General features: G+C 45.4%; 1 protein-coding gene across 1 annotated transcript in view; it reads right to left on the bottom strand.

Moving 5' to 3' along the window:
• Positions 1–21,873, bottom strand: part of LOC146200322 (carbohydrate sulfotransferase 5-like) — a 60,544-nt gene that overhangs the window by 26,827 nt on the left and 11,844 nt on the right. Inside the window, exon 2 of the mRNA XM_084592329.1 lies at positions 14,122–14,260. Coding sequence (XP_084448455.1) covers positions 14,122–14,260 — 139 coding nt within the window. The remainder of the gene's footprint in view (positions 1–14,121; positions 14,261–21,873) is intronic.

The raw sequence follows: 21,873 nt of genomic DNA, 5'->3' as shown, positions 1-21,873 counted from the left end.
TCTAACAGTGACCTGTAATGACTACCATTGGCCATAAATTACTAAAATGCTTAGTAATGAGTAGTAAGGACTAAACTGACTACTAAATAATTGTAATGACCAATATCTCTAATGGCGACTTGTAACGATTACAATAAAATAGAAAGAACGATAAATGATGCGTGATGAGTAGTATTGAAGAAAATGACAACTAATAATTTGTATTGACCACTAATGGTTTGTAACAACCGATATGTCTAATGGTTACTTGTAACAACTAAAGATCATAAAAGTGACCTATAGTGCATAGTAGTGAGTAGTAATGACTAAAATAACTAATGAGGGCCTCTAATGCCCACTAATGGCTTGTAAGACTAATATATCTTACGATGACTTGTAACAACTGCAATAGATTATAATTACTTATAAATACTTATTATTGAGGAGTAATGACTAAAATAACTACTAATGATATGTAATGACCCCTAATGACCGGTAACAACCAATACAACTATAAGACGACTTGTAGCGACAATTGGTTAAAAATGACAAAATGCTTCCTAATGCGAAGTTATGACTATAAATACATGGCCTCCTAGGTAGCCTAATGTTTTTACCTATTTCTTTTTCCTTCTTTGGCTTGGCCTCTTATTTTAGTCTTTACTGGCATTTGTGTTCATTTGTAATCAGTACTAGCTGTTAAAAAATGCTGTTAGGCACACTGATCATTTATAGTCATTATTAGTCATTTTAGTCATCAGTACTCATTACTAAGTATTTGGTCATTTCTAGTCAGTTGTAGCTATTATAAGTTGTTGTTAGATTGTAGGGACCTTCGCCGCATATCTTTAGGGCCCATGGCGCGGCGCGGATTCAAAGGCCGCGCCACTTCCCAATACTCCCTGCGCGCGCTGCCTGTTACCCTCTCCCTGCTCGTTCGGGGATAACCGGTCCCGCGCGATGGGGCTATAAAGGAAGACACGCGCCGCCGTCTCGCTCTCTTCGGTCCTGCTCTTCTCTCCTGCTCTTCGTTCCTGCTTCGCTCCTGGCGCCTCTCCACGGAAGACGACCCTCAGGCTACAGCCCCCCGGACGACAACCCCGCACCGCCTTGGACGACCCTCTGTGAGATTAAAAATGTTTGTTACACGGCCCGCTGTGTATTTGTCGCGCGCATCCCTCGGGAAGAGGAATCGCCCACAAGATACTGGTCGTTTGCAGTCATTAGCAGTCATTTCAAGTCATTACTAGTCATTTAGTCATTACCACACATTACTAAGTATTTTAGTTATTCTAACCCATTGTAGTCGTTACAATTCATCTTTAGACATATATTTCATCTCATCTCGTTATTATTCATTATTATAGATTATAATGTCTACTAAACTCTATTATAACCTCTAATAATCATTATCACTATCAATCATTTTTCCTTCATTGATCAGTTTTTAATCTCTCGTCTTGCGGCGGATGTTTGTTATGACACGTCCTACAGTCACTTCCAGCCGACGCACCATGAGCCTGGAAAAGCATTCGCCTTAAAATGACTACTAATGACTCCTACTACTACTAGTAGACTTTCGCCGATGCCTTAGCTGACCCTGTAATAAATTTTATTTTGAAGATATCTTTCTGCCCCTCGCAGTAAGAGTAATATGTTAAGATTGACTGTGTTATGTTCAGCTGCTGTGCAATTTCGACGCAGGTAGCAATAAGAAAATTCATAATTCAATGACGCCAGCTGCTCCGTACTTTGTGTTGATTGTGTCATTTGTCTCACTCTGGAAGAGACGCTGAATATAGTGTACCTGAAGGAATAAATATTGTATTCCCGAAGTGTGAGACTCTTACTGGCGCCACTATGCGATTCAGCTCGGGTAATTGTTACGTGCCTGTTTCCTTTCTCCCTCTGAGCCCACATATACCAAACGCAATCTCCTATTTGTGTTGCAATAGTATACTTGTTAGTTTTATTTTGACCGAGAGGATTGTATAAAGGGAAACCAAGTAGAAAATGATTTACAAAATATTGTATTATGATTGCTGCTGCAACTCATTACGCACGCTGAATCAGAAAATAAAAGGCCACTGAAGCCTCCTGGCAACCAACACGGAAAAGGGAGCTAACAAAAAAGCGCTTCAAGCAGACCGTTTTAAAAAAACATCTATGGTCCCAAATAACAGGCGCACAACCACATCGATGTTTGAGCCAATTCGTATTGATCAAAATTTTAAAACGTTCGCAGCACGAAAAAAAGAAGGACAAGAAGAATTTTCACAACTTGCGGAATGCTGCCTTTCAAACATATTTGTTCAGAAACTTCCAAGATTAACTACAGCGTTATTATCACCAAGCGGCAGTCCACAGTATTTGTCCAGAAAGAAACAATGAAGGGGCGCTGCCACATAGATCTCCCGCTTTTGGGATATGATACGCCTCTAAAATCTCTCTTTCAATATGATCTTTAGTGCTTAAGAAGCTTACTTTTTCAATACAATGTTAATGATAATGGTCACATCAATATGATATTAGCCAAGTCGCATACTTTATCTATTGAGAAAGCTGTTGCTGACGTTTTTGCTTGATTAGAAATGGTTTACTTATCAACTCCCACATAAAAAAGCATACATTTTTCTGACTTAAAAAATTCACTTCTGGAAAAGCTTATACATTAATATACGATCTTAGGTCATAGAGTAGTGCTTATTTGAAGGTACGCAAACGAGCAATTGCCATGAATTGTCTCCAAAATTAAAATTCATGTTTCCATCAATTGTCGCAAGGCGTTATTATAGAAACAGGGGGTTTGCATATATCGAGCTATCCTTCCGATATTTTGTCAACATTTGCAGAGAGCCTGCTAAAAAAAAACTATCAATAAAATGCATGGTAAGAAAGGTCAGAGGATAACTACTCAAGCAATTCCGTAGATTCAAAAGTGTTTCATGTTATTAAAAAGGTTGCCAAAAGGCACCATGCAAACTTGCTCTTTCCGCGCAAAGTAAGCGCTCAAAAATTTGCTCAGTCATGATGAAAAAGCAAAAGCGACCTAGTAGTATCAAACACAAACTCTGGTTCATCCGTAGCACTACCAAGGTAGTTTACAGTATTTAACTAACTTGTAATAGTGTACATCGGCCAAACATAACGCTGTTTTAATGAGAGACCCAAGGAGCACTACGATCAGTTCAAAGAGGGAAAGGTATTATATTCTTGCCGTTCACTGAAGAGACCGTAAATGTGAACCCATTTTTCGAAAAAAATAAATTTCTTGGGTGCGGAAACGATAGGATTGAACGATAGATTGTTGTGGCGCATCACATAAAAAGAAGCTGGAGGGAAATGTGTCCGCATCCCGTCGTTGTTCCTTTATGATAATGAAATGGCCTTTTTGGACAAACGCGGCTGACTTCTACGTGGCGATAACAAGGCTGTACAAAAGCTTTGTATTTTGGAATAAAATCGAGTTCGAAGTGCAGAATTCATCATGCTGTGTGTGCATCTGCTTCTCGTTTTGTTCTGTGCTGCGAACGTTTTACACGACGGATGAGGCGTATAACAGCAGTTCACATTGCGAATCGAATGCGGATATAGTAGTTCTAGTGTTTTTGAAAGTGTAAAAACTGATATTTGGCATAAGAACTTCGCTTCTTGTACTTTTTACTAACTTACATGCCGTCCCTTTTACTTCAGCACTTCTTCAGTGGTCCCCACACTATTAACTCCCGCCCCTCTTGCACGTATGCTCCCAATGGAATCCACTCCGTTATATTAGCGGCCGATCAGCTATATGCTTCTGGTATTACATTACTCTCTCCATATCTATTTATGCTGTCTAATATAAGGTAGAAAACTTACACTTGAGTTTGCGTGCTTTGCTTTGGGATGTAAACCCCACAAACCAAACCATACAACCCTGCTACCTAGACGTATGTTAACGCTGCCTCTGTCAGTCTGCGTTGCATTGTTCGCTGTGCCACCTTATATAATTTTTCAAGCCATCTTTGTAATTTAGGACAGGAGAGATAAAGCTATGTCAAGTTGCTCTATAATAATACAAAGAAAGATCAGTAACGACAGCAGCGCTCTGGTCCTCTTTGTTAAATCGCTTGAAGAAAATGTTTGCCTCTGATACCGATACTTTTTCTTTATTATATTGAAAACAGCTAAACTCTTTGTTACGTGACGGATACTTTCCAGGTGCACACGAAGTATTCAATGATGAAAAGAACAGTTTAAATAATAGTCATCAGTCTTAACAGCACAATGCCTATTTTACAATCTCCGCAAGCACCGTCCTCTCAGTCACGAAATACATAAAAAAAGAACAAAGAAGGTAGAATTGTCAAAATGCGTTAAACACAAAACCTCGTTCAAACATTACCAGGACCTATATGAGTTAAATCGGCCTTATCCACCGCATCTTACACGTCGTAGAGGCATGAAGGAGGATGACCTCTGCCGGCTATAAACACTGGCAATCCTTCGTAGCAGGATAGTATAATCCTATCCCTCCTATCGCCTTTGCCTTAAAGGTGACGAGGCAGTTAACAGCATTATCCGCTCGGTGTAAAATGCTGCTTTAGGGTTGCGACAATACGCTAAAAGACAGCACCTCCTCCAACCGGGCATTTACAACACTTTTCCGTGCTTATAGAGACGCACAATACAGCCCAAATTCATCGCCTCTCCAGGACAAATCACGTCCGTCCCATCTTTGACCGGTAAAACGTAAACCCAATAGGCGATTCCTTCCCATCAAACAGCCTCCCTCCAGACAGATGTACACAGCCACCTTTTTGTCAAATCGCTACCAAGAAACATGCTGCCTGGCCCACACGACGCGTGCAGTCAGCACAAAGCCCGATCACTCAATGACATCTATCATATCGACGAACATGCAACATATGTAGGCGCGGTAAGGCAAAATGCAACAACCTATGTTGTCTGTGCTACCACGCCACAGTCTACCCTTTTCTCTTGCGCCACAGTGCGCGCCTCCAGCCCCACCGCAGCAGAAAAAACAGCGATAGCGCTAGCCATCTCTACCCGCCTACACGTACAGTTCTCATTGACTCAAAAAGAGCTATTCTACATTTATCGGAAGCTACAACTGCCTTCTGCCTCCGCGGCTGCACTCCCGCCCACAAAATTAACCTAATCTGGGTAACCGCCTACGAGCGCAACTCTGGAAATGATGGGGCCGAACAACTTGTCCGAAGATTAACAATCCAGGCGGTAGGTCTTACACATCCGGACGCACTTGCTGAAGCACCCCAGACATTCGCCGAAATTACCTATTTTCACAAAGACACGCTACGCTTTTTCCCGCATCTCCACCCCGACCTGGAACGAGCAAAAGCCATCCTGCTCCGCAAATTACAGACACATTCAATTCTTAGTCACTCCAGGCTATCACTAATTACTAACAGGTAATACGACCTCGCATGTCCAAATTGCAACAACGGACAACCTGCAGCGCAGGCACACATCCTCTGGCGATGCAAAATTGCCCGCCCCCAAGGGCCTGCCTGCCAGAACCCTGTGCGGAAAGGTGGGACCAAATCTTCACCAAGCCAGACAAACAACTTGCACTTATTTCGTGGGCCCAGGATATCGCCCCCACCTGGGGGCCACACGAGACCCATTTGCGCCAGTTCACGACATCTGGTGCAAATAAAGTTGTTTCTCGCTCACTCTCTCTCTTTAGTTAAAACTTTTTCTGTAATTGATTTTCGTAATACGACATTGAAAAAGGCTGATATAAAAACATTCAAACTCATAGTTTCACTCAGCCGAAGAATATACGAATGCGCTTACCTTTTTGTAAAATCCCATGTAGCATCAATAAGCACATCAGGCAAAACAGGAGCAGGCCTGGCCACACAAAAACAAAGCGCCTCATGGTCAGCATAAAATATCTGAAAACCGTACAGACATACGCAAAAATTTTTATATGTTTTTAAACATTACATCGGCTGTTAAGGCGGTATGCAAAGAGCAGTAAGGACACACCTGAAGTTAGGAAATCAAGAGACATATCAAAAGCTGACTAGAAACTGAAATAATAATACAAAGAGGCTGAGTTCATGCGCAGTGAATAAAATTGGGGGTGACGTTCCAGTTTCGCATTAAAGGGCAATTCCAGCGGTTTTTCCGGCATACGGAGTTATTAGTTCATTTGTATTACCGACTTCGTGGCCATCACCGCACGCGATTTAATTTGAAAAAAGCAAGCAGTGATTTTAATTAAGCAAAAAACATGAATTTAAATTTAGTATTTCGTATCTTCGACGGCTGTCAAAAAATTCTGCCGTGTATCTGCTATTGCCATCAAATTCTGCCGTGTATCTGCTATTGCCATCACAGAGATCTTGACCTAGCCATTGCTAGCTGCTAGAGTACTGAAAGGAGAGTCTAACTTTGAACTTTATCACTGTCTGCCTGCCGCCAAGCGAAACTGTGCCATTCCTTAGAGACGCTCAGCTTGTGGAGGAAAGAGTCACCAAAGAAATAATGGGGAGCGCTTAAGCTCCGCCTTCAAGGGTATGACGCGATAGCATACACTTCCATCCTACATATAAAAGTCTGCTTTGTTCAAGATGTGTGAACGTGCCTGCGTGGCCTAGAGGTAATGTGAATTCAAATGTCCTCAAAGGTTGATTTTGATTTCACCCTCTTATATGAAAGGAGAGACCCGAGTTGGCAAATCCTACCAAGGCAACCAACCTACGGCAACTCAGTGTGCTGTCGTGACGCTGGGGCTAAGTCGACCCGGCCTTCACTTGGTAGCGTGCAGAGACTCGGGGTTGAAGAAGGACTGAATCTTCGAAGTTGGTAAAATATATACAAGCAGGTTTAATGGCACTTTGAGAAAACTTATTTACATGATTATTTACACGAAAAAGAAGGGTACATCAGCAAAATGGCGAGCGTTAAGAGTTCATAGCGAGAAGCGACTGGATGAGCCGTTTACCCAGGGCCCAGAGCGACATTTCGTGCTCTGCAGCGTCCTTAAAACCCCTTATGTCCAGCCCCTCTCTGAAGATGCTGACCAACCAAATCCAGGGCACGCCCCTCAGATATCGGCATCCAATCGAACACATCACTGCACTGATGGTCTGAAGCACTGACTGGCCCGGCATTGTTTCGTTGAGCCTGGTCACTTGTTGGCGGGAAAAGCTTGGGAACGGCGAGGAGGTACATTTCTATTCTTCAGCCAAGAATCGATAGGCTGGTTCCGGCAAGTGGATTTACTTCTCAGAAACCCAAGTGCACGTGCGCGCCGCATACGCTTCCAGCATTGTCCCTTTCCGGCAATTGCAAATCTTTCCTGCATTCCCGGGAAATCATCTAATGGCCGTATGCGTCATGCTCCTTTCTTGTCCTGCAAGTCAGCGGACATGTCACTCTGTCGTCTCCTTTAGATAGTAGGCATTCCTCACTGGACGATGGCGCTTCTCGATTGGAAGGGTGAACAAAAGAAAGAAAGCACTTCCGGCTATTTCCCGCAGGGGGACATTTCTTTGTGTTTTTCTAGACGTTCTCTTGACAGGGTCAATTTGGCATTTGCAGGGTGTCCACAAAGCAAAACAGGCTTACAAAACAGGATTCCTGGAAACAGGCTCACTTAGAGCCATTGTACCAACATCACATATCCACAGCACTTATCCATGCCCACAGGCGAACAATAGAGCGCGCAAGTGCGGATGATGCACGGTCGTAACAGCCTCCTCCCCCGCCAGAAGAGTCTCGGAGGGCAGCAGTCGCAGCTGCTGCATGAAGAGACGTCTTAATGGCCTGCACATGAACGCTTGAAGCTCGCTGTTGCTTGTCGCGTTGTCTTGATTGTCGTAGGCCAAATTGCTCGAGCTGTCTGAAACTCAACCACATGTCGAAGCAAGCACTCGGCTCCCGTCTGTAGAGACCAGGTTAAAAGAAAACTGCCATTGTTGTTCGAGAAAAGCCCACTCTCAAGACGTTCAGGACCCACGTATTCCTAGAAAACCAAACGTGCTGCTTTACATAGTCACACATATACAAGCGCACAAAAAAAAAAACCTGATTATCAATTTGGATACATGGTGAGGAACATCTCGGACCGCTTAGAAAGAGCGGCTAAGCGCGTCCGCATGCCCATTTAACTTCCCCTTTTTGTATTTTATTTCAAAATTGTACTGCTGTAAAATCAAGCTCCTCCTAAGAAGGCGACTGTTCTTCGATGTCGCAGTTTGCAGCCAAGCCAGGGGACAATGGTCCGTCTCTACGGTGAATTTGGCCCCTCCAAGATAGCACTGCAATTTTTGAATGGCCCATACAATGGAAGCGCACTCTTTCTCTGACGCGCAATAAGCCCTCTCTCTAGAACTCAGTTTTCTGCTCAGGTAGAGCACAGGGTGCTCATTACCGTCGTCATCTCTCTGGCAGAGAACAGCACCTAGCATCACACTGGACCGTGAATTCTCGGTCATAGTCTGGAGCTCGCAATACCGGACGGCTAATCAGCACAGCCTTCAGGTTTACGAAGGAGGCTTCCTTTTGTTCGTCCCAGACTACATATGTCGGTTCTGTCTTGCGGAGAGCGTCGGTCAGAGGGCTGGCCAAAGCTGAATAGTTAGGGATGTAGGGATTGTAGTACCCAGTCAGACCCAGGAATGCTCGAATTCCCGTCTTCGTGCTCGGCCGCGGGTGGTCTGCCACCGCAGAAATCTTAATCTCGCTGGGTTTCCTGAAACCTTGACCTACATTGTGACCCAAGTAGTCCACGGTCGCCCTTGCCAGGCAACATTTCTCGGCCTTTACGGTTAGTCCAGGTTGACGCAAAAGGCTCAGTACAGCTCTTAGATGTACCATATGGTCCGCCCATGAGTCGGAAAAAACCGCAATGTCGTCTAAATAAGGCACCGCGAATGTTTCACACCCCTTTAAAACCCTATCCATGAGTCGGGAAAAACAAAATGGAGCATTTTTGAGCCCGAAACTCATCATTGTTGGCTGGTAGCTGCCCGTCGGAGTGACGAAAGCCGCGTATCTGCTGGCGCGTTCAGTGAGCGGTACTTGCCAGTATCCTCGAGTAAGGTCCAGCGTAGTCACATATGCCGCTCTACTGACCTGTTCTACTCTCTCCTCAATATTCGGAATAGGATACACTTGATCCCTGGTGAGAGAATTTAGCTTTCGGTAGTCTACCACAGGCCTAGGGTCTTTACCTGGAACTTCTACTAAGATCATAGGCGAAGCATAATCGCTTTCCGAGGGTTTTATTACTCCCAATTCCAGCATGCGAGTTACTTCCCTATCCAGAATTTCTCTTTGCCTTGGAGAAAATCGGTAGCACCTTCATCGCACTGGCACGTCTGAAGTCAGCTCAATATCGTGCTCAGTCAAATCAGTCCTGCCTGGCCTGTCCACGAAGCAGGCCTCAAACTCTGTTATTATTTCGCCAAGATCGGACAGCTGGGATTTCTTTAGTACTCCTATCTGCTCCGTCCTTTTGAGAAGCTCCTGTATCTTAGGATGATTGGCTTGCTCCATAGCCAAGTCCTCTCGGGTTCCACATAAAAGTCTCGTTAGATTACTAGACACTGGCGGCAAGAGGTTACTCTCAAGAACGTCCTCATTCCGCGTCTCATCAAGCTCACTTTCAAGTTGACTTATCTGAGATGCCTCGCTCTCAAAGTTTTCTGACCTGCTATCTTCCGCATCTACCACTGTTTTAACTGCCGTTTCCTCCGCTGTGGATTCTTCTGGAATGAGCAGTGTAGCTAGTTCTCGCGCCTTTGAACGTGTTAGGGCTTGCACAACTCTGTCTCCGAAAAGGATGCCCCTCTTTCGCGGTAGCATGTCCGATTTGTTGGAGAACAAATACGGATAACACTTATTGAGCTTTCCTGAAACGGCAGCCTCGGTTGTTAACTCGCCGAAAGGGCCCTCGATGACCACGTTCGCGATTGGCAAGCACACACTCTGTTCACCACTACCTGGCGGATCCATGCACACTGTCCTGTATAGTCGGAAGGCGACACATACGCCGGATGGACAACATCCATCGTTGCGGCCGAATCGCGCAGTACCTTGCTAGGCTTCCCGTTGACTACTAGGTCATGCAGGTAGGGTTCTAAAAGCTGCATATTTTCATCGCAGTCACTGACATACGAGAAAGCAATCTTTTCTTTCCGGCAGTTGACGGCAATGTGACCCTGTTCATTACACCTAAAGCATGTGAGCGGCTTCCTAGCCTCAAGCTTATTCTTAGTGTTCTGCGCGTTGGTCACTTCCCCACTTTTCTCCCTGCCGTCCTTTCTAGGGAGTTTGCCTGAAGAAACCTTCATTTCTTCGTTTCCAACTCTAGCAAAGTGCCTTTCCTGACGGTTATTCGCACTCAACTTGGGATTGCGGGGCCTATCCACTGCTGGGTTGCTGAATTGTCGGCGCGAAGCATACTCCTCAATGAGTTCGGCAGCTTCAGTTGCCGACTTAATGTCGCCTCGGTCCTGTAACCAATTTCTTTCTTTTTCTGGGAGGCAGTTATAAAACTGCTCCAAAAGAATTCGCTCGACTACAGCGTCCCTATCACTGTAGGAATCTGTGCTCTTTAGCCACTCGCCCAAATTGACTCTTAAATTATACAGGAATTCAGGGTAACTCTCGTCTCTGGACTTAGTAGCGTTCCGAAAACGTTGTCTGAACGCCTCGGCGCTAAGCCTATACTTTCTCAGAAGGCAAGCTTTGACCTTCTCGTAGTTGTCCGCGTCCTCCTTGCTTAGCCGCGCGACAACCTCCGCTGCCTCGCAGGGCAGAACCGTCAATAATCTCTGAGACCAAGTGTCTCGCTGGAAGGACAGTTTTTCGAAGGTTCGCTCAAAGTTAGCCAGATACAGACCGATATCCCCTGATATCACATATGGCTGCATGTACTTTGACATCTTGAAATCTGCCTCCTTGTTGAGACGAGGTACCGCTAGCTGGGGACAATCGCCCGACCTCTTGCTCAACTCTAGTTCTAATTTCCGGAGCTCAATGTCTAGCTTCTTTTCCTCTTTTTCCCTCTCAATTTCGCGCTCCTTTTCCTCTTTTTCCCGCTCAAGTTTAGGCTCACGCCTCGTTTCCTCTTTTTCCCGCTCTTTCTGCTGTCTTAGTTGTTCCTCCTTTTTTTGTCCGATGAGGTTCCATGCTTCACTGAGCTCCTCATCATCGGCTCCCAAATCTGTGATTGCCTTTATAATCAAAGGTTTTCGTGCCAAACCACTTGTATCAATTCCCAGTTCCTCACATAATAGCAACAGTTCCGGTTTCTGCAGCTTTTGTAGGTCCATGATCGCTCCGAGTGTCGGCTACTTCCAAAACAACAGTGCAAACTACCAAACCTAAAGGCGTTTCAACACTTTTTACCAGTTCTAAAATCTAACCCTGTTCTAGAACCTGGTCCACATCAGAAGAAAAGCCAAGCACTCACCCACACATGCGATCGATGTTCCGAGCTGCTCTCTTGTTGGCCGATTGTTGCTCCTGCTTGTTGCTTGAGATGCCACCTCCGATCACCAGATGTTGTGGCTTGTAGATTCTGATCCACCTCCAATCACGAGATGTTGTAGCTTGTAGATCCAGATCCCAACGCTGGTCACCAGTTGTCGTGACGCTGGGGCTAAGTCGACCCGGCTTTCACTTGGTAGCGTGCAGAGACTCGGGGTTGAAGAAGGACTGAATCTTCGGAGTTGGTAAAATATATACAAGCAGGTTTAATGGCACTTTGAGAAAACTTATTTACATGATTATTTACACGAAAAAGAAGGGTACATCAGCAAAATGGCGAGCGTTAAGAGTTCATAGCGAGAAGCGACTGGATGAGCCGTTTACCCAGGGCCCAGAGCGACATTTCGTGCTCTGCAGCGTCCTTAAAACCCCCTATGTCCAGCCCCTCTCTGAAGATGCTGACCAACCAAATCCAGGGCACGCCCCTCAGATATCGGCATCCAATCGAACACATCACTGCACTGATGGTCTGAAGCACTGACTGGCCCGGCATTGTTTCGTTGAGCCTGGTCACTTGTTGGCGGGAAAAGCTTGGGAACGGCGAGGAGGTACATTTCTATTCTTCAGCCAAGAATCGATAGGCTGGTTCCGGCAAGTGGATTTACTTCTCAGAAACCCAAGTGCACGTGCGCGCCGCATACGCTTCCAGCATTGTCCCTTTCCGGCAATTGCAAATCTTTCCTGCATTCCCGGGAAATCATCTAATGGCCGTATGCGTCATGCTCCTTTCTTGTCCTCCAAGTCAGCGGACATGTCACTCTGTCGTCTCCTTTAGATAGTAGGCATTCCTCAATGGACGATGGCGCTTCTCGACTGGAAGGGTGAACAAAAGAAAGAAAGCACTTCCGGCTATTTCCCGCAGGGGGACATTTCTTTGTGTTTTTCTAGACGTTCTCTTGACAGGGTCAATTTGGCATTTGCAGGGTGTCCACAAAGCAAAACAGGCTTACAAAACAGGATTCCTGGAAACAGGCTTACTTAGAGCCATTGTACCAACAGCACATATCCACAGCACTTATCCATGCCCACAGGCGAACAATAGAGCGCGCAAGTGCGGATGATGCACGGTCGTAACAGTGCGGTCATTTCGATTATACAGCCCTTTGGCGCCTTGATCTCGGTTTCAAAGCATGCATGCATTTAAGAGTCATGTTCTCACATCTAAGGAACTTCAAAATAACGTCAGAAAAAGAAGACACTCTGCGAATAGATTTTATTTACTACATCCGATAACAGCACCATGAGGACGCAAGATTGTTAGTTTTGGACAGGTTCTATAGCGCGTATTCCCTGACCCCGTGGTTGGAAACGTCTTGCACACCTTGCATTATCTGGCGCACATATAGCACACCAGATGTTTGTTTGAGTTGCTAGCATGCTACCAGATGGCACGACGTGTCAGCTGGTGCTTCAACAATCATTTTCTCATTTTGGATATCCCACTCATGATCTGTCACAAGCTATGGCCTCACATAATAACATCGTCTTAGCGGAAGCTTTCATGCTTGCTGTTTCCAATCTCTGAGAACATGATAGCCGTCGTAAGCGATAGGCGCAAGCGTTGAGAACAGAAAAAACAAAGCAACAACGGCCTTGAAAACGACCAGAAGTGCTTTGAACCTGAAAGAGAAACGCCTTCGGAACCAACGAGCGGCAGCGTCTATTTGGGTTGTCCATGGTAAGCGAGGATGAAAATGCCCGCACTTTGTGTGGGCGAGAACAATAGACAGGCAGCTAAGCGAGTGTGCGCACAAGCACTACGCAGGCACCTGACGCTCTCTGCATGATTTGTGACGTCTTTAATTAACGCCAACGCTAAACTTTTACTATCATTGTCACTGCTCATGGGCGAAGTAGTTGTGGTCACAATTACTAATAACCCACTTCAATCTACTGCCAAATGTGCAAATTTCATTGACTTCACCGTTGAACGGTACATCGACGTAACTAGCACGAATCATCTGTCGTACTTCAGTTAATAGGTGCCGTTACTCACTGTCCTACCTACGACAGTCCAGACCACACGCGTTATTATGACTTCTTTTTCTCAAAATCTATACTTCGTTTGTGCCAAATAAACATGGATCGAACCGCGCGTATTCCTACAGCGGAATAAGCCAGGCTAGCACGGATTAGACCGCCAATTGTTTTTCGCTCACAGCTCCACGCCGGCGCCGGACGCCGGCGCCATATATTAGGCTAATGGCGCCTTGAACGATATTGCATTAATTTCTATTGAATATGCCAGGTATGCATGTATGGTGCGTGTTTATTACGACGGGTGGAAGCCCCACCTCAGCAGCCAACTGTCACGCGTGTGTTTTTGTAGGTTATGCGAGCAGGGACGCTCCGAGTACCGCATTGTGTACGGCCAGACGCCAGTCTATGTAACCTGTAACCCATGTGAATTAAAACTGTTATTGTTACCGAAAACTCAACTGTTGACGAGCATGAATTTCGGGGACTCGGACTCAAGCGATGGCATCGCACAGTGATACACGCAGTCTAGTGAATTAATCGCTGCAGTAGCCAGTAAAATGAAGCATGCTTCGTTTCCGGTCAAACATGGCGGCGGCGTTGGCCGAGTGGAGGAATACGACCACACAGGACCGTGGTCGCCATACACGGAAGGGCTAGATGCGTTCTTCAATGCAAACGGCTTCGAAGACGATGAAAACAAGAAGTGGATATCTTTGTAGACAACTGGCACAAGCACGTACGCGACGTACGCTCTGTAGTTTGCTAGCGCCTGCGAAGCCAAAAGAGAAAAGTATTAGTGAACTCATGGCTACCCTCCACAGCCACTCCAGGCTCGCTCCTTCAGACATTGCCGAAAGTTTTCGCTTCGATACCAGAGTACAGCTCGGGAATGAAAGCGTCGCGGTTTGTCGCTGGGCTCCGGCAAATGGCGGAAAACTGCAACTTCAGCGGACCGCTGAACCGCATGCTGCGCCAGACTTCGTGACACAGGCGTGCAGCAGCGGCGGTTAGTTGAGAAAAACCTTACCCTAGGTGAAGCTCTTGAGAGTGATGGAAAGGCGGGACAGCTGAAGTCAACGCAAGCGAGCTGCGAAAGGGCCACTCGGACATACCGACGTCGCGAGTTCAAGAAGGCTCAGGGAATTATGTCAAGCCCAATAAAAAGCACCTAGAAGAGCTTAATGCCCAAAAAGATCAAGACCCAAAGCTTAAAGTCAAATAAAGTCCGGAAACCGGATGATGCCAAAGCCGTGTTTACGCTGTGGATCCCGTATTCACAGGCCTTTTGAATGCATGGACATCAGCGCAAGATGTTAAAAGTGTTACAAGGGAGGAAGCAGAGCACAACTCATGTGAACATATTGCAGCCGACTGAGAAGCCACTTGAGTACTACCTGAATTCTTTGCGTGTGCAGTCACTGCTGAGACCAATCACAGTGATATTCATGATCAAGGAAGTTCCACTGAAAATGGAGTTGTATTAAGGTTCTCCCGTTTCGATAATCTCGAGACTTATCGGCAGCACCAAGGGTTTTTGCCACAAATTTCACTGACTGTCATCAAGCGAAACTCCTTACGTGGAACAATACCTGTGAAGAGAACGCCGGGACTTGGCGGATCTTGAAAAGACTGCATCTCAGACAACACTGTTTCCAGTAGGCTGCAAAAGTCCTAATCTGTGCGGCAGGGACCGGCTTACAGGATTTGACCTGCTACCACTCACCGTAAGTGCAATGCAGATTGAAGGTACCACCAAAGGGAAAGTAACAGAAATGCTCCAGGAGTTTCAAGAGCTCTTTAAACCGGCCTGTGGGATACTGAAAGGACCCAGTGAATATCGATGTGCGACCCTATGCAGAGGCACAATACTACAGAAATCGCCGGACGGCACTTTGGGCAAAGGTTGAATATGAACTTCAGCATCTGGAAAGTCATAACATCATCACACCAGTGGACAATTCTGAGTGGGCTTCGCCCATTGTAACAGTACCCAAAGCAGATTGCGAAAGTGTCAGGATTTGTGGAGACAATAAGTTCGGTATGAATTCAGCAGTGCTAACGACACAGTATCTATTGCCTAAAGAAAACGACATATTGGCACCCTTGTAAGGCGCAGTCAAGTTTTCCAAGCTGGATATCCGCGAGGATTACAATCAGGTGCCCATTGATGAAAAGAAGCCAGCAAGCTACTGGTCATCAACACAAATAAAAATCGCTTTGCATACAACCATCCGGCATTTGGTGCTTTACCGGCCCCAGCTCTCTTCCAGGGAACAGTAGAGGAAACCCTTTGCGACATCCCAGGTACATCAGTCTATCAAGATGATGTTTGCATCATAGGAAGAACTTATGCAGGGCACCTTCATAGCCGGCACAAATTTCTGCAAAACATCAAAGAGTGGGGGTTACAGCTCAAACAGGAGAAGTGTGAGTTTTTCAAACCACCTCTTATTTGTCTGGGGTACGAGATCAGTGCCACTGGCCTTAACCATCAAGGAAAAACAAAGTAGTCACCACTGAAGCTCCTGAGCCCAAGGACGTTAGTGAGCTGAAATCCTTCATTGGAAGGAAAGTTTCTACGAAACCTGTCCTAAATTCTACAGCTCTTGTACACACTTCTTTGGAGGGGGACAGATGAAGAACGAATAATGTTTTTCAAATGCAAGGAAGCCATCGTGGAGGCAAAAGTGTTGGCACACTACAACCCATCTAATAAACTTGTGCTGGACGGTGACGCTTCACCGTGTGGCGTAGGGGCAGGGCTTTCACATTGTGAAAAAAAGGTCGAATTTCCACTAGCATTCGCATCTCGAACTATAACACCCGAGGAGCGAAACTACTCACATCTGGCAAAGTAGGCAAAAACACGCTGATCAGACGGGTTTACAAGACGGCGCTGGGATTAATGAGGACCACGAGTACGGCTCGGCTCCTGAAGCTCGGCGTCCGTAACACCTTAGCAGAAATAGCCGAGGCGCAGCTCATGGCGCAAATGGAACGCCTGTCTACCACCAAGACAGGCCGCAGTATACTGACGTCCCTGGGTTACAATCCCCGAGCTCCCAGTCGGCAATCGTGCGAGATCAGCGATGAGCCGTGGGCCCACATCCACATGGACCCCATCCCGAAAAACATGCACCCCGAGTACAACCAAGAACGGCGGCAGGCGCGGGCCAAAGCCCTCGTCGAACAACACGCCCAGGACCCGCACGCCCGGTTCGTGGACGCTGCGCTATACAAGGGAGAAAGATTCGTGGCAGTGGCCGTTGCGGCGGCTACCGGCATCAAAACAACGGCAGCGAGCGTGCGGTGCACGGACGCCACAGACGCTGAGGAGGTTGCCATCGCTCTGGCGATCTCGGAGGCCGAATGTCGCACCGTGCTCAGCGACTCGAGGAACGCTGTGCGCAACTTTGCCAGGGGGCAAGTGTGCGCGCCGGCGGCCGCCATCATCGGTAAGCTCCAGCTTCAAGACCGCGGCAACACTATCCGCATCAAGTGGTTCCCGGCGCACGCGGGAGATTGTGCATCCTCACCGAATCACAACGAGACGGCCCATTCGGCGGCGCGAGCGCTTACCTTCCGCGCCCCCGAGAAGGACCGTTCCGAATGGTGGTTCGAAACAAAAGACCGAATGACCAGTTACGAGGAAGTGAAAATATTTTACCGCCTAGCTCGACGGACAATGCCGCCGCCTCACCCGGCACTTAGTCGGGAGGAGGCGGTCATCCTAAGGCAAATGCAAACCGGGTCACTCCTAGCCCCGGCAGTGCTACACGTCCTCCACCCAGACATCTACACGAGTGATATGTGCAGTATATGTCAAGTGGGTCCGGCGGACCAATGGCACATCATGTGGGACTGTGCCAGGTTCCCGACCGAAGCTGCATCCAGGACATACCCGCCGGAACTTCAAAGTGCTGTGCAGAATACAGACAAGGACATGCAACTATGGGCCGTCCAGCAGGCCCGGGGTGCGCTCGAAAAGCACAAGCCTCACAACCCACCACTAACGGGCCAAATGAGGTAGTGCAGAGTAGTGCTTAACCCCGGGTAGACGTTTGGCCAGCGTCACGACGCTTTAACCCGTCGTTTTCCGGCTCCCTAATAAAGTTATACATACATACATATAGGCGCTCGCGAATATTTTGGATGACACACGCTTCAAAGACTACTTGCTATGTCACAGCTTCGTCCTGATCACTGATAGCAAACTACTGGTTGGCGTCTTTCGTAGAGATAAAGCTATTCCAGCTATGACTGCTTCACGCATCCAGCAGTGGGCACTTAGGTTTGATGCCTACACTTAAACTATGAAGCAACGACCAGGATGTATCAATAGAAATGCAGATGCCATGAGCAGGCTACCACTGACAGTGCAATATGCAGACAGATCCGAGCCACCAGAGAATTCAATCTCAAGCTTGGTAAAGCTAACAGCGTCAGCGAAGCTTCTCCAGAACTGCACTAGCAATGATCCAGCCCTAAGCCAAGTGCTGCTGTAGGGCAACAATGGATGGTAACAAAGCACCCCAGGAAAAGGCTTTACAGCCACTGTTGCAAAGATGTGGTAATCTGAACAAGTATAAAAACATTTTGTACTAGGGAAACTGAATCATGATGCCACTTCCTGGCCAGAAGCATATCTTGGATCTGCTGCCTGAAACGCACCAGGAAATGATTATCATGAAAGGCATGTTCTTTGATTTGATGGCCAGAAATGGATGATATAATAGTGTGCTGGACAGTGTACATGGTGTCTTCAGAATTCTCCAATTCCAGAAGACTGAACCAGCCATAGCCTGAGCCAAGTGAATGCTGAGAACGTGTGCACCTGGACTATGCCGGACCATTTGACAGAAAATGCTCCTTATACTTGTAAATGCGAAATCGAAGTGTCTTGAAGTTATCATTCCAAATGTCACAACGAGACGGACTTTAGAGCACTTGAGGAATACTTTTGCTTTGTTTGTACTACCAAGATACATTGTAACTGACAATGAAACATCATTTACCTGTCTGCTTTTGAGGAATTTATTTGGAAAAATGGTGTTAAACACTTTCGCATAGCTCCTCTGCATCTAGCATCGAGTGATTTGGCTGAACGAACTTTTCAAACTGTAAAGAAAGGCCTCGAGAAAACCAGGGGTGAAGATCCCAAGCTCCGGCAAGCGAAATGGTTGCTTATGTACCATAGAGCATCCAGTCAAATGGAACGTCATCATTAAACCTGATTTTGGCATACCCAAGTAAAGCGACGATGGACCTTTGCATTCCTAGAAGAGGGGAAGAAAGTACGCGGGAGCATTTGTTGACAGAATCCAAAAAGCATTGCGGGAAAGACGAAAAATGACCAAAATACAAATAGGTGACAAAGTTGCAGTTCTCCGTTTATGTATAGGGGCCAGTTGGTGATTCGGCGAAGTTAATGACACAAACGGGACTCCCAAAGTAAAGTTCGCCTTCACCACATCGAAGTGAAAAAGGACAGTGCCACATCAGCATCATGTGAAGCGGATACGCCTGCAAGCACCCAGGAAGCCGTAGCCAGCCCCCAAAGCCCCTTGTAGGCTGCTGCGATAGCATCTACGAGCCGTTCAGTTAGAACTGCAGATGGCCACCCCAGCGGCCAACTGTCGCGTGTGTGCTATAGTGTGTTATGAGAGCGCGGACGCTCCGAGAACGATGCTGTGTACGGCGAAACGCCGGCCTATGTAACATGCAACTCGTGTAAATTAGAACTGTTACGGTTACTGAAAGCACAACACAATAACAAGTGGGATAAATACTGTTTTATACTGCAGTGTTTCTGTGTGCGTATTTAACTGCCGGTGTTTCGTTCATTGTAATCAACGTGCCATCTGACACACGCACAAGAAACAGAAGTGGCCCTCGAATATTCCCCGAAACGTGGAGTTCTTTGTGCTGTGCACCATGTTCTCTCGACTGCTCTCAAATAGTCTGCTAGCTTATATATTGGCACTGGTCGTTGCGAATTTCGTGACACATGCTTTACAGAAAGTTTAGATATATACTGATCAGTTTAACGTGCATGTCATTACAAGGGGCTCGGCGCCAAGCGCAGTTTCAACACTACCGTGATGGGGGGCAATAGCCCTGAAAAGAAAACGTGTTAGAAGATTAGATTTATGCGTGCTATTGTTATGTAGTGCTTGATAGAGCATACTTCTTACGACCTCTGCATAGCTCTTAAGGATGTAAAATTTGTCAAGTTTTAAAGTCAAAGAGAATGTGTTTGGTACATTTTCATTAGGTTCTGTTGTTTCTTTGCACATTGGAATTTTATGGTAATATGCTTCAGGGCCTGCACCTTAAGCTATTTGAAATACACTAAGTGAGCCCGACATTTCAGATAAATTTTCTATCCTATCTGCTTCACAAGTGGTTACCGTTTTTGTAAATTTGCCTGTTTTGTCGTTTTTGAATCTCTCTCTCTACTTTTAACAGATAGCTTATAGAGCTCATTCTGTCGAAAAGCCGTCGGCGTAGTAGTAGTAAAGCGGAAATCTGGGCGAGTTGGTTGACATGCTTACTGAAAGTGGACACAAGGACAAGTGAGGAAAAGAAAGACAAGCGGTAACTCACAGCTGAAGTTTATTCAAGACATAAGCCTTAATAAATAGGTTTATCGTCTTGTCAGGAAATGTTTTGTTTTTGTAGTTTCTTCCTATCTATTTAGGCTTGCGTCTTGAATATACTTAGTCGCGAGTTAGCGCTCGTCCTTGTTTTCCTCACTTGTGCTTGTGTCTACGCGCAAAAATTTCAGTATTAGTAGTAGTAGTTCTAGTAGTAGCACTAGGGATAGTTGTAGTACTAGCAGTAATAGTAGTAGTAGTAGTATCAGTAGTAGTAGTTGTTGTAGTAGCAATAGTAGTATTAGTATTAGTAGTAGTAGTAGCAGTAGTAGTAGTAGTAGTAGGAGTAGGAGTAGGTGTAGCTGTATCTGTAGTAGTAGTGGTAGTAGAAGTTATATTATTAGTAGTAGCAGTAGGAGTAGTAGTAGTGTAAGTATATTATGCAGAATATTGATCGGTAATGTAGACTATCTTGTAGACTTTCAGCTTCTTTAAGAAGTATTACAAGTAGTAGCATTAGTAAGAGTAGTAGCAAATTATTAGCAGTACCATTAATGGTGGTGGTGGTGGACGGCAAATCTTATCAGAAATAATCGACAGGTACGTGTACCTTTTATCGTGGTAATTTATGCTTAAGGGGAGTTAATGTAATCATTGTAATCAATTTATAATGAATTATATAAATGCATGAATAATTTTAACAAATCGGGTTTAAAAAGTCAAAAATGCTCACAATGAACGGCCAATACTCGATAAGGTTAGTTAAGAAAATCAATTTTGCCGTTGAATAATTAGCTAATTGAAATAAATACCGAATACCATAAAATTGCGTTGAACGGTGTGAAATGGCTGAGAACGGAAAGCCAAATTAATGCTCTCTAACACTTTGCATTTGTGTATACATAAGTGAGAAAAAATGAAAATTATTACGAAGAGTAAAAACAATGTTGTGTGCATGTGTAACGCTACCGCGTCAAATCCCTAAAAGTGGAGTGCAAGTGTCCCCTAAATATTTTATTCTTAGTTGTTCCACATTTATTTTATGTTTTATCCAATCGCTCCTAAGTAATTATGATTCCAGTATATGGATATTTGCGGGACAAACAACTACATGGGAGCTCACTGCATTGATCTTGTTGCAAAGAAAAATATTTGCGATCTGGTTTGGAATCAAAGGAGCATAATCTGGCTGCAGTGCTTCTTTTTATTTTGGATTTTGCCTTCTGAATCCTTTATAAATGAAAACAATCCGCAAGAAAACTATGCACTAAATACCTAATTCATCCTTGGTAGTTGGTTGTCAGCCAAAACTTGCAGAAGAGCACTTTGAGCATTATGTTCGCCTTCGAGGTTCGTTAAAACCCTGCATTAAATGGATTAAAGGTGAAATGTGTGGCGAGGTTACCATTCTCTAATGAGAATGGGACTGGAGAGAAAAGGAGCTTCTCACTGCTGCTTTATTCCTGTGTATTTAAATTGGTGATTTTAGAAATTTCATAACTGTTGGGAATTGATAACAAGGGAGTTGAAAAAAAAAAACATTTTTTTAGTGAAATCGTTTGCTAAAAGAAAATATATTTACTCAGCCCTAAATTCTAAACCAAATACATTTGCAGGAAAAATGACCACGAATAGGTAAAAATACCTCTGGCCCATTCTTTTAAATTAGCAATTCAAAAAGGCCACATGCTGAGGCAAGTATGAATTCCTATTTCATTACTGGGGACCTATGAAAAAAAAAAACATTTCCTGCGGCAACAGCAATGTCGAAAGCTGCAACTGGACT

The sequence above is a fragment of the Amblyomma maculatum genome, chromosome 2 (assembly GCF_055883805.1).
Source record: "Amblyomma maculatum isolate TAMU_Amacu chromosome 2, ASM5588380v1, whole genome shotgun sequence".
Lineage (NCBI taxonomy): Eukaryota > Metazoa > Arthropoda > Arachnida > Ixodida > Ixodidae > Amblyomma > Amblyomma maculatum.
This window is presented reverse-complemented; position numbering and strand designations above follow the sequence as displayed.